At 38.9% G+C, this 12,106-nt stretch overlaps 1 protein-coding gene across 18 annotated transcripts in view; it reads right to left on the bottom strand.

Annotated features, from left to right (window-relative positions):
• Positions 1-200: 200 nt before the first annotated feature.
• Positions 201-12,106, bottom strand: part of THRB (thyroid hormone receptor beta) — a 368,089-nt gene continuing 356,183 nt past the window's right edge. For all 18 annotated transcript variants that reach the window (XM_073222716.1, XM_073222718.1, XM_037008581.2 and 15 more), the window contains one exon: positions 201-5,021. In XM_073222716.1, coding sequence (XP_073078817.1) covers positions 4,780-5,021 — 242 coding nt within the window. In that variant the 3' untranslated portion in view covers positions 201-4,779. The remainder of the gene's footprint in view (positions 5,022-12,106) is intronic.

A 12,106-nucleotide genomic window follows, 5' to 3' on the forward strand; every position in this document is an offset into this window, starting at 1 on the left:
CAGCCTTTTACTTCTGTCTTCCTCCTGCCCCCATACCTTCCTTCCTAGGAAATTTGCTTATTCAAGTAGACGTTTATGAAACAAATGCCCTTGTATTCCTGTGTCCCTCCCTTTTGAAGCAGCTGAGGTGAGAAAAGTAAACAATCCTATCCCCATGTAGGAAATAATACTGTTTAAAGAAGGAGACAAGAAGGTATATCTGTTATAAGCTTTTTCTTTTTTTTTTTTAGAATTGAAGCTTATGAGTTTATCTACACCCACTATATTCATAATTACAATCTGATATCTGCATACAAAAGCTATGTAAAAATCCATTTTTCCCAAATATACAAATTTTCTTTTTGGATAATTTAAAACATTTTGATCACAGAGTTTTAGGCTGAAAAAAATATTACCAACCTAGCAATATCACTTAACACTGTTTGCAAAACACAAATCTTCCTATGACTGTAAATCTTGTCTTATTTTGTGATATTTTTCTGATTCTTGGGACATGAAAACACTATGGGGGGAAAAAGTCTTTTCTCTGGAGAAAGCAGAGAGAACTAATTTGGCTCTAGAGTCAAATGAAAAATGCCAAGTTAATTAGGAAGAACCAAAAGAAAGAAGTGGCTTACCGTCAGCTCATTCGTGCTGTGGTATCTTCTCTATCAACAATACATGTGCAATTAAATAAAGTGTCTTCTTTTGTCTTACGTTGTGCTCTGTAATTTACATGAGTATTATCTGCATCCTGAGGAGGACAGATTTACATTTGATTGTCTTGTGCATAAGGTGGGTCAGCTTTAAGCTTTAAGAAAGCCACGAACAGCGTTTTTACCTGCACGATATTGCTCTGGAAGGAGGCATTCATTCATGTGGAAACACACTAGAAATGCACACTTTTTGCATTTGCAAACATTTATACAGCACAGTAAAAATTCTGTGATAAGGCCAAACCTTTTTTTTACCTCTAGTCTGTTTTTTTTTGTGTGTGTTTTTAATGTATTTTTTTAAAGATTAAAGTAAAATGTTTCAATTGTAAAAAATACACACCGGGCAAATCCTTACCTGGAAAATAAATATCTACATCACAGTACAATAAAATTTCTTCTCTATAAAATTTAAATATGGATTATAATCTATCACTATCAAAAGAAACACTATGCTATTATTTCCATATTATTAAAATAACTGGAAAAATGATGAGCTTATTTTAGAACCTGATGCCACCGCCGTTGGAAAGGACAAGGGATTCAAATGTCTGTAAGGACTCTCCTTTGGGAGAGGATCTGTGACTTGGTGGTTCACTTAAATTCAGTTTGTGAGAAAGGTTTAGCCTTACAAACGCTGGCTACATTTCAAAAACCATAAGACCGATTTCACAATTCATGACTCATGCAGCAAAAGGTCAATATGACACCAATAGGTTAGAGTTCCATAGAATAAAAAATGTATCACTGACAATGACATGCTTTGAGGGTGCTCAGCAGTCCCATGGAGGCTGAGTCTGTGGGGGCTTAGTGTTGAGGAGTGGCCGAGGTTTGCACACCTGATCACTGAAGAGCAATGACAATGGCGTTGCTGGAGCAGAGCTGGGCCTGGCGGTCCACCTGGATGACCACGCTGCAGACGGAAGAGGTGTCACTCGGGGCACAGGTGAGGGTGCATCGCTGGGCTGAGGCATCAACCCGGCAAGCACGTCCTTGAGGACCGAGGCTCATTTAACTAGAAAAAGCTCTGAGGCGGCACATGGTGTTTTGAGTAGAATCATAAAGTTCTTACTTTTTCACTATTTCTGGAAATACTGCATGTCTCAGTTGAAGAGTACACACACACACACACACACACACACACACACACACACACACACACACCATACCACTCATCCCCAAAAGTTAAGTAATTTATAAATAAGAATCCCTGTTGCACGGGTGTGTTCTCCTCTCCTGGGATGTCTCCCCACCATGAGGGGTTTCCATCAGATCCACACTTGATTTGAAAGTCCAGACAGTAAGAAACAAGGTTTTGAAAAAATCCAGAGCAAATCCTTCCTAACTGAGTTTTAGGAGATGGAGCCTTGAGATGCACTAAGTACCCTAATCAGTTACGGAGGAAATGAATCACTTGACCACTGGGGTGCTTTAAGTCCTTGTAACCTTTCATTTCAACCTGAAGTACCTGGAGACTTGTTCTACTCACTATAAAGTATTCAGTCTTCAACAAGATTTTTAGATCAGCAATTTGCCTGTTTAAGGCAATCCTTTAAGGAGCTGAGGATCAAACATAAATTTACTTGGGACTGGCTGGGTTACTGTAGATATACTACAGTATTTGGCCAGTGCCCAATCATGGTTAATCCTCAAAGCATTCCAGTTTAGCTTTAGAGTAGGCTCTGTACTTATATTTGAATCTGGGTGTGTCTGATGTACTACAGAATCTCTGTCAAATTGAGGACACTTTCCTAGGAAGACATGATATTCAACTCATCTATGAACCCTCCAATCCCCACCGCCCCTCATGCCTTCCTCTCATTCCCTTCTGGGGGGAAACTTGCCCCACACCACAAAGCTTCTCAGAGTAACCCTGGAGCGTAGATGGTGATTATGCAGTTATGTTTCAAAGAGTAGTTCTCCGAGGAGAGTCAACAGGGCAAGCTGAGATGTTAACAAAGCAAGAAGTTAGGGTGACTGGCTAGAGGCTGCCTAGGAAAACAGAACCAAAACAAACAAACAATCTTCAAAGCAAGTAATCTGCCCATGAACTTCACTGCATCCTTTCTCTGGTTAGCAAGTTCCATAGCAATGTCCTTGTCTCTTTTTTTCCAGAGGCTGGTATAATTGCGTTAGTGCATAAAACATACTTTCTTCCAAGATTTTTTCCAGTCATACTTGGGATTTTCAAAGCGGTTCCTCTCCCTCTTCCAAGGTCATCCTACCTTTCTCTAAATAGTTGATGAGTGTGTCAAATTCTTATTATGAATCAATACCAAATATACTTTCCTTAACTGTGACGAGGGTGATAATTTCTAATAAAGTTAGAAATTTGAATATGAAAGAAATCATCAGAAGAGCCAGATTCTCACTCCTCCCACCCCTGAAATCAGTACAATATTAAGAATGGGTAAGATTTTAGAGTTCATGACTTATTCAATAGATAAAAAAACCCAGACCCACACGTCACAAATCTACCAGTTGATAAAGCACAAACTAGAACTCAGACATCCTGAATTCTGAGCCAGTTTAAAAAGAATTAGCTCACTGGGTTTTCACAGTGACTTACATGCCTTTGTTTTTAGGTAAATCTCACTGATATGGCTTATTTTCCCCAATATTTCCAAGATAAGGCAGTTCAAGGCAGGCAAAGGAATAGTCTTTGTCTACTATGCCAGTGAAAAATGAGATACATTCAATTGCGTGGGGACATCCAGTGCCTGTTTTCTGATGTTGAAGCCAGTGGGGGGGTCACCATTTGTTTTCTAGGCACAAGCACTCCGTGTTTGTCACCGGGGAGGTGGGTGAGGCAGAGAGGTGAGTGAGGGTTCATTACACTGTCTGCAGGTGTTTTCTGTTGGGTATCTGCCAGGGCAGTGCTATAGGGACAGAGAGGGTCAGTGGCCAGGCCAGTCTTTGTTTAGCAATAGTCGAGCCTAAGAATCTGAGGAAAAATGGTACTAGGAAACATTCATGCGTTGAGCAGAGAGCCTAAGGATCTAAGGAAGCCTCCTCAAACCCTCTGTACCTGAAGAGGCTCTCGGCACCCTGCATTTCCTTCAACTCAGAGTGGTACCTCACTACTCTCTCCTCAGAACTGCCCCAGAGAAAAATTCAAATTTCAGCTTGTTATCTCTCCTCGATTAGATTTGACCCAGGGGAAACTGTTGTCAGCACAGGAAAGATGCAATCAGGAGAAATAACTTCAGGAGTTTGGGAGATAATGGATCCCATGTCACTGAGAAGTGACAACATTCTGTAAATAGATTTGATTTCTGTGGAAATTTTCTCTGAGTCTACACTGTAAAGAAGCCTCCTAGGATGAGGTAATACTATGTGGATTTTTGGAAATTGTTGAGTCATTGACCTTCACAAAGATTTCTAATTTCTTTGGGTTCATTGAAGAAAATTGTCCTTATTGGCCTCAATCAGTCAAGTACCTGCACATCTCTGAGTCACAATGTTGTATAGCTTGAATTAAATCACAGGATCATAGAAATTACAGTGAAAAGACAGCTGATTTTTTCAGGAACAAACATTCTTATACATTCCCAGTTATGCAGCTAGTTGAGAATGAAGAGTGCTGTGAACAACATGCTCTTGAATAAATCAAAATTTTTCAGAGCTTTCCCTAAGAAGCTGAAAGCTACTTCTAACTAAAGGTGGTCTGTGCCATGCTAATCTGAGCCTGAAAAATCAGGATTGGATCAAGCTGACCATATTATCTTGGTTTTAAGGCTTCTTTAGTCTTCTGCTGTGCCATTTTGCTTGCTTGAGTCTCTGACCAGATGGGAGCTGGTGATGGCTTGGTGCTGGTGAATTAATGATTGTCCCCACCCTACCTCCACAACTGTAAAACCTTCAAAGCATTCACATCAAAGGACTAGAGAACAAAATGCAATAGTTACAAGTACCCGCAATTCAAGGGGCAATTTCATCCATGTCTATGCTAAGAACTACCTCCCTTTGACCCCAAACAATCCCTCCCAATACAAAGAAACAAAGCAACAAACAAAAAAGAGCTAGGCAATGGAATGAAATGACACCCAGTAGTGCTGTAGGAATTATGAGAATGAAGTCAGTCAGTCTAATCCTCGAACACTTCCAAGAACAATGGGGGAAAGAGTTCTGTGGGGCATTCCACCTTCATGTGCAGGAAGCGGCTGGCATGGCAGGCTCCAATCATACGCAGGTCTGTCACCTTCATCAGGAGTTTTGGCCAAAAGTGTGTTACATGGTGTTTTCGGTAATTGATATAGTGTTCAAAGGCCAGCAGGAAACTATCTTGGTATTTTTCTATTCTCTCAACGCAGGCGAGCCCTGGGCGATCTAAGGAGAAGAAATAAGATGGAAGTTAATTCAGACGTAGAAAGGAGAAGGCTTGCCTTGTGAAGTTCAAGCCCTTTAGTGTGATGTGCGCAGATCTGGGGGCTTTTCAACTGTTAGAAATGAGCATGGATGCAACATGAAGTCTGGGCATCAGTGCCCAAGATACCAGAGAGTGGCATAACTTACATGAAGGGAGTCAGTACTTTGTACAGATTAATATCTCTGGTTTAGAGAAATCACCTCATGGGTGTGAATGGCGGTGCCTCCTACCAGGGTACAGAAGGAGAAGCCTTGACTAGAGAGCTGAAATATTCTGCATAATGAGGGAAAGGTTTTTAGTTTCTACTGGCTGCCGAGGAAAGAGGGGAGGATAAGCAGAGAGGGGGAGATGTGAAAAGAGATTGGGAACAGGAGGAGGCCTAGATGCCAAGGAGGAATGTCAAGTAGAAAGAAATTCTCACGAGGACAAGGAGGCACAATATCCATTTTTAGCTGTTTATTAGGCTGTAATGGACCCACTCTTCCCCTTCCTTTATACCTTTAGTAAAATTGCTACCTGTAGTAACTTTGTGTTGGTGGTGTTTTGGGGGAGTTAAAATGAAAAGAAGAGGGATGTCACCCTATGTAGAGAAGAGAAGATTTCCACAGTGGAAATCAGAGCTAGAGGAGACCATGACCACATAAAACCTGAGAAATCTTCCCAAATCTTGGGAGGACCATGATATGTGGGAGGGGACACAGGCAGTTTCAAAAAAATGATAAAGGGATGTCATGAGAAGGCTAGAGGACTGGGGTACATTTGGGCTGCCAAAAACACGTGTGTTACAAAAGTGGGTATAGAGGAAACACATTTCATCATAACAAAGGCCATATATGACAAGCTCACAACTAATACATTCAGTGGTGAAAAGCTGAAAACTTTTCTTCTAAGATTAGGAATAAGACAAGAAGACAAGAAGCCATAGCCAAAGTAATTAGGAAAGGAAAAGAAATAAAATTCATTCAAATTGGAAAAGAAAAAGTAAAACTTTCACTATTTATGGATGACATATTTTATATAGAAAACCCTAAAGACACCACCAAAAACTGTTAGAACTAATAAATGAATTTAGTAAAATTGGAGGATATGAAATCAATTTACAAAAATCTGTTGCATTTCCACACACTAATAATGAACTACCAGAAAGATAAATTAAGAAAACAACCCCATGTACAATTGCATCAGAAAGAATAAAAACCTATGGAAACCTTTAATAACTAGATAAGAGACCTGTACTTTGAAAAAACTATCAGGCATTGATGAAAGATATTGAAGATGACACAAACACATGAAAGGATATGCCATACTCATGTATTGCAAGAATTAATATTGTTTAAATGTCCATACTACCCAAAGCAATCTACAGACTCAATGCAATCCCCATCAAAAGTACAATGGGACTTTTTGTAGAACAACCAATCCTAAAATTTGTTTGGAACCACAAAAAACTCTGAATGGGTAACGCAATCTTGAGAAAGAACAAAGCTGGAGGTATCATTCTTTCTGATTTCAAACTATATGACAAAGCTATGTTAATCAAAACAGTATGGTCCTGGTGTAAAAACTGACACATAGATCGATGGAACAGAATACAGAGCCCAGAATTAAAGCCACACATATATGGTCAATTAATTTATGACAAAGGAACCAATAATATATAATGGAGAAAGGACAGTCTTTTCAATAAATGGTGTTGGGAAAGCTGAACACCCACTTTCACAAAAATGAAAATGACTATTTTACACCATACCCAAAAATTAACTCAAAATGGATTAAAGACTTGAATGTAAGACTGGGAACCATAAAACTCCTAGAAGAAAAGATAGGTGGTAAGCTCCATGACACTGGTCTTGGTGATGATTTTTTGGATCTGACTCCAAAAGCAAAGACAACAGAAGCAAAAATGAACAAGTGGGACTACATCAAACTAAAAAGCTTCTGCACAGCAAAGGACACCATCAACAGAATGAAAAAGCAACCTACTGAATGGGAGAAAATATTTTCAAATCACATATCTGATAAAGGTTAACATCCAAAGTATATAAATAATTCATTCAACTCAATAGCAAAACATCAAACTATCCAATTAAAAAATGGACAGAGGACATGAAGAGGCATTTCTCAAAGAAGACATACAAATGGACAACAAGTACATGAAAGATGCTCAACATTGCTAATCATCAGGGAAATGTGAATCAAAACCATAATGAGATATTACCTTAAACCTCTTAGAATAGCTATTATCAATATGACAGAGATAAGAAGTGTTTGCTAGAATGGAGAGAAAAGGGAACCCTGGTATATTGTTGGTGGGAATGTGAATTGGTGCAGCCACTCTGGAAAACTGTACGGAGGTTCCTCAAAAAATTAAAAATACAATTCCACAGCTGGATATTTATCTGAGAAAAACCCCCACTAACTTGAAAAGATATAGGCACCCCCATGTTCTTTGCAGCATTATTTATAATAGCAAAGATATGGAAACAATCTAAATGTCCATCTTTAGATGAATGGATAAGGAAGAGGTGGTACATATATACAATGGACTATGACTTGGCCATGAAAAAGAATGAAATCTTGCCATTTGCCACAACATGGATGGACCTTCAGTGCATTATGGTAAATGAAATAAGTCAAACAGAGGAAGAAAAATACCGTATGATCTTACTGTATGTTGAATATAAAAAACAAACAAATAAACCCAAGCTCATAGATACAGGAAGAGATTGGTGATTTCCAGAGGCTGGGGGTGGAGGGTAGGTGTTATGAGTGAAAGGGTTAAAAAGGTACAAGCTCAGCGGGAGCCAAGATGGCGGCGTGAGTAGAGCAGTGGAAATCTCCTCCCAAAAACACATAGAGCTATGAAAATATAACAAAGAAAAATCTTCCTAAAATAGAGACCACAGGACACAGGACAACATCCAGATGGGAGCACCCCTAAAAAGAGCACAGAACAAAACACACAACATATGAAGAAGGGAGGAGGAGGAATAAGAAGGGAGAGAAGAAAAGACTCTCCAGACAGTGTATATAACAGCTCAATAAGCGAGCTAAGTTAGGCAGTAAGATACTAAAGAAGCTAACCTTGAACCTTTGGTAACCACGAATCTAAAGCCTGCAATGGCAATAAGTACATATCTTTCAATAGTCACCCTAAATGTAAATGGACTTAATGCACCAATCAAAAGACATAGAGTAATAGAATGGATAAAAAAGCAAGACCCATCTATATGCTGCTTACAAGAAACTCACCTTAAACCCAAAGATAAGCATAGACTAAAAGTCAAGGGATGGAAAAACATATTTCAGGCAAACAACAGTGAGAAGAAAGCAGGGGTTGCAGTACTAATATCAGACAAAATAGACTTCAAAACAAAGAAAGTAACAAGAGATAAAGAAGGCCACTACATAATGATAAAGGGCTTAGTCCAACAAGAGGATATAACCATTCTAAATATATATGCACCCAATACAGGAGCACCAGCATATGTGAAGCAAATACTAACAGAACTAAAGAGGGAAATAGACTGCAATGCATTCATTGTAGGAGACTTCAACACACCACTCACCCCAAAGGATAGATCCACCGGGCAGAAAATAAGTAAAGACACACAGGCACTGAACAACACACTAGAACAGATGGACCTAATAGACATCTATAGAACTTTACATCCAAAAGCAACAGGATATACATTCTTCTCAAGTGCACATGGAACATTCTCCAGAATAGACCACATACTAGCTCACAAAAAGAGCCTCAGTAAATTCCACAATATTGAAATTCTACCAACCAATTTTTCAGACCACAAAGGTATGAAAGTAGAAATAAATTCTACAAAGAAAACAAAAAGGCTCACAAACACATGGAGGCTTAACAACATGCTACTAAATAATCAATGGATCAATGAACAAATCAAAATAGAGATCAAGGAATATATAGAAACAAATGACAACAACAACACTAAGCCCCAACTTCTGTGGGATGCAGCGAAAGCAGTCTTAAGAGGAAAGTATATAGCAATCCAGGCACACTTGAAGAAGGAAGAACAATCCCAAATGAATAGTCTAACATCACAATTATCGAAACTGGAAAAAGAAGAACAAATGAGGCCTAAAGTCAGCAGAAGGAGGGACATAATAAAGATCAGAGAAGAAATAAACAAAATTGAGAAGAATAAAACAATAGCAAAAATCAACGAAACCAAGAGCTGGTTCTTTGAGAAAATAAACAAAATAGATAAGCCTCTAGCCCAACTTATTAAGAGAAAAAGAGAGTCAACACAAATCAACATAATCAGAAATGAGAATGGAAAAATCACGACAGACTCCACAGAAATACAAAGAATTATTAAAGACTACTATGAAAACCTATATGCCAACAAGCTGGAAAACCTAGAAGAAATGGACAACTTCCTAGAAAAATACAACCTCCCAAGACTGACCAAGGAAGAAACACAAAAGTTAAACAAACCAATTACAAGCAAAGAAATTGAAACAGTAATAAAAAAACTACCCAAGAACAAAACCCCGGGGCCGGACGGATTTACCTCGGAATTTTATCAGACACACAGAGAAGACATAATACCCATTCTCCTTAAAGTGTTCCACAAAATAGAAGAAGAGGGAATACTCCCAAACTCATTCTATGAAGCCAACATCACCCTAATACCAAAACCAGGCAAAGACCCCACCAAAAAAGAAAATTACAGACCAATATCCCTGATGAACGTAGATGCAAAAATACTCAATAAAATATTAGCAAACAGAATTCAACAGTATATCAAAAGGATCATACACCATGACCAAGTGGGGTTCATCCCAGGGATGCAAGGATGGTACAACATTCGAAAATCCATCAACATCATCCACCACATCAACAAAAAGAAAGACAAAAACCACATGATCATCTCCATAGATGCTGAAAAAGCATTTGACAAAATTCAACATCCATTCATGATAAAAACTCTCAGCAAAATGGGAATAGAGGGCAAGTACCTCAACATAATAAAGGCCATATATGATAAACCCACAGCCAGCATTATACTGAACAGCGAGAAGCTGAAAGCATTTCCACTGAGATCGGGAACCAGACAGGGATGCCCACTCTCCCCACTGTTATTTAACATAGTACTGGAGGTCCTAGCCACGGCAATCAGACAAAACAAAGAAATACAAGGAATCCAGATTGGTAAAGAAGAAGTTAAACTGTCACTATTTGCAGATGATATGATACTGTACATAAAAAACCCTAAAGACTCCACTCCAAAACTACTAGAACTGATATCGGAATACAGCAAAGTTGCAGGATACAAAATCAACACACAGAAATCTGTAGCTTTCCTATACACTAACAACGAATCAATAGAAAGAGAAATCAGGAAAACAATTCCATTCACCATTGCATCAAAAAGAATAAAATACCTAGGAATAAACCTAACCAAGGAAGTGAAAGACTTATACTCTGAAAACTACAAGTCACTCTTAAGAGAAATTAAAGGGGACACTAATAAATGGAAACTCATCCCATGCTCATGGCTAGGAAGAATTAATATCGTCAAAATGGCCATCCTGCCGAAAGCAATATACAAATTTGATGCAATCCCTCTCAAATTACCAGCAACATTCTTCAATGAATTGGAACAAATAATTCAAAAATTCATATGGAAACACCAAAGACCCCGAATAGCCAAAGCAATCCTGAAAAAGAAGAATAAAGTAGGGGGGATCTCACTCCCCAACTTCAAGCTCTACTACAAAGCCATAGTAATCAAGACAATTTGGTACTGGCACAAGAACAGAGCCACAGACCAGTGGAACAGATTAGAGACCCCAGAAATTAACCCAAACATATATGGTCAATTAATATTTGATAAAGGAGCCATGGACATACAATGGCAAAATGACAGTCTCTTCAACAGATGGTGCTGGCAAAACTGGACAGCTACATGTAGGAGAATGAAACTGGACCATTGTCTAACCCCATATACAAAGGTAAACTCAAAATGGATCAAAGACCTGAATGTAAGTCACGAAACCATTAAACTCTTGGAAAAAAACATAGGCAAAAACCTCTTAGACATAAACATGAGTGATCTCTTCTTGAACATATCTCCCCGGGCAAGGAAAACAACAGCAAAAATGAGCAAGTGGGACTACATTAAGCTGAAAAGCTTCTGTACAGCGAAAGACACCATCAATAGAACAAAAAGGAACCCTACAGTATGGGAGAATATATTTGAAAATGACAGATCTGATAAAGGCTTGACGTCCAGAATATATAAAGAGCTCACACGCCTCAACAAACAAAAAACAAATAACCCAATTAAAAAATGGGCAGAGGAACTGAACAGACAGTTCTCCAAAAAAGAAATACAGATGGCCAAGAGACACATGAAAAGATGCTCCACATCGCTAATTATCAGAGAAATGCAAATTAAAACTACAATGAGGTATCACCTCACACCAGTAAGGATAGCTGCCATCCAAAAGACAAACAACAACAAATGTTGGCGAGGCTGTGGAGAAAGGGGAACCCTCCTACACTGCTGGTGGGAATGTAAATTAGTTCAACCATTGTGGAAAGCAGTATGGAGGTGCATCAAAATGCTCAAAACAGACCTACCATTTGACCCAGGAATTCCACTCCTAGGAATTTACCCTAAGAACGCAGCAATCAAGTTTGAGAAAGACAGATGCACTCCTATGTTTATCGCAGCACTATTTACAATAGCCAAGAATTGGAAGCAACCTAAATGTCCATCTGTAGATGAATGGATAAAGAAGATGTGGTACATATACACAATGGAATACTACTCAGCCATAAGAAGTGGAAAAATCCAACCATTTGCAGCAACATGGATGGAGCTGGAGAGTATTATGCTCAGTGAAATAAGCCAAGCGGAGAAAGAGAAATACCAAATGTTTCACTCATCTGAGGAGTATAGGAACAAAGGAAAAACTGAAGGAACAAAACAGCAGCAGAATTACAGAACCCAAAAATGGACTAACAGGGATCCGGACGATGCTGCGGTTGTGGCTGCATCCA

Source organism: Manis javanica, chromosome 15 (assembly GCF_040802235.1).
Source record: "Manis javanica isolate MJ-LG chromosome 15, MJ_LKY, whole genome shotgun sequence".
NCBI lineage: Eukaryota > Metazoa > Chordata > Mammalia > Pholidota > Manidae > Manis > Manis javanica.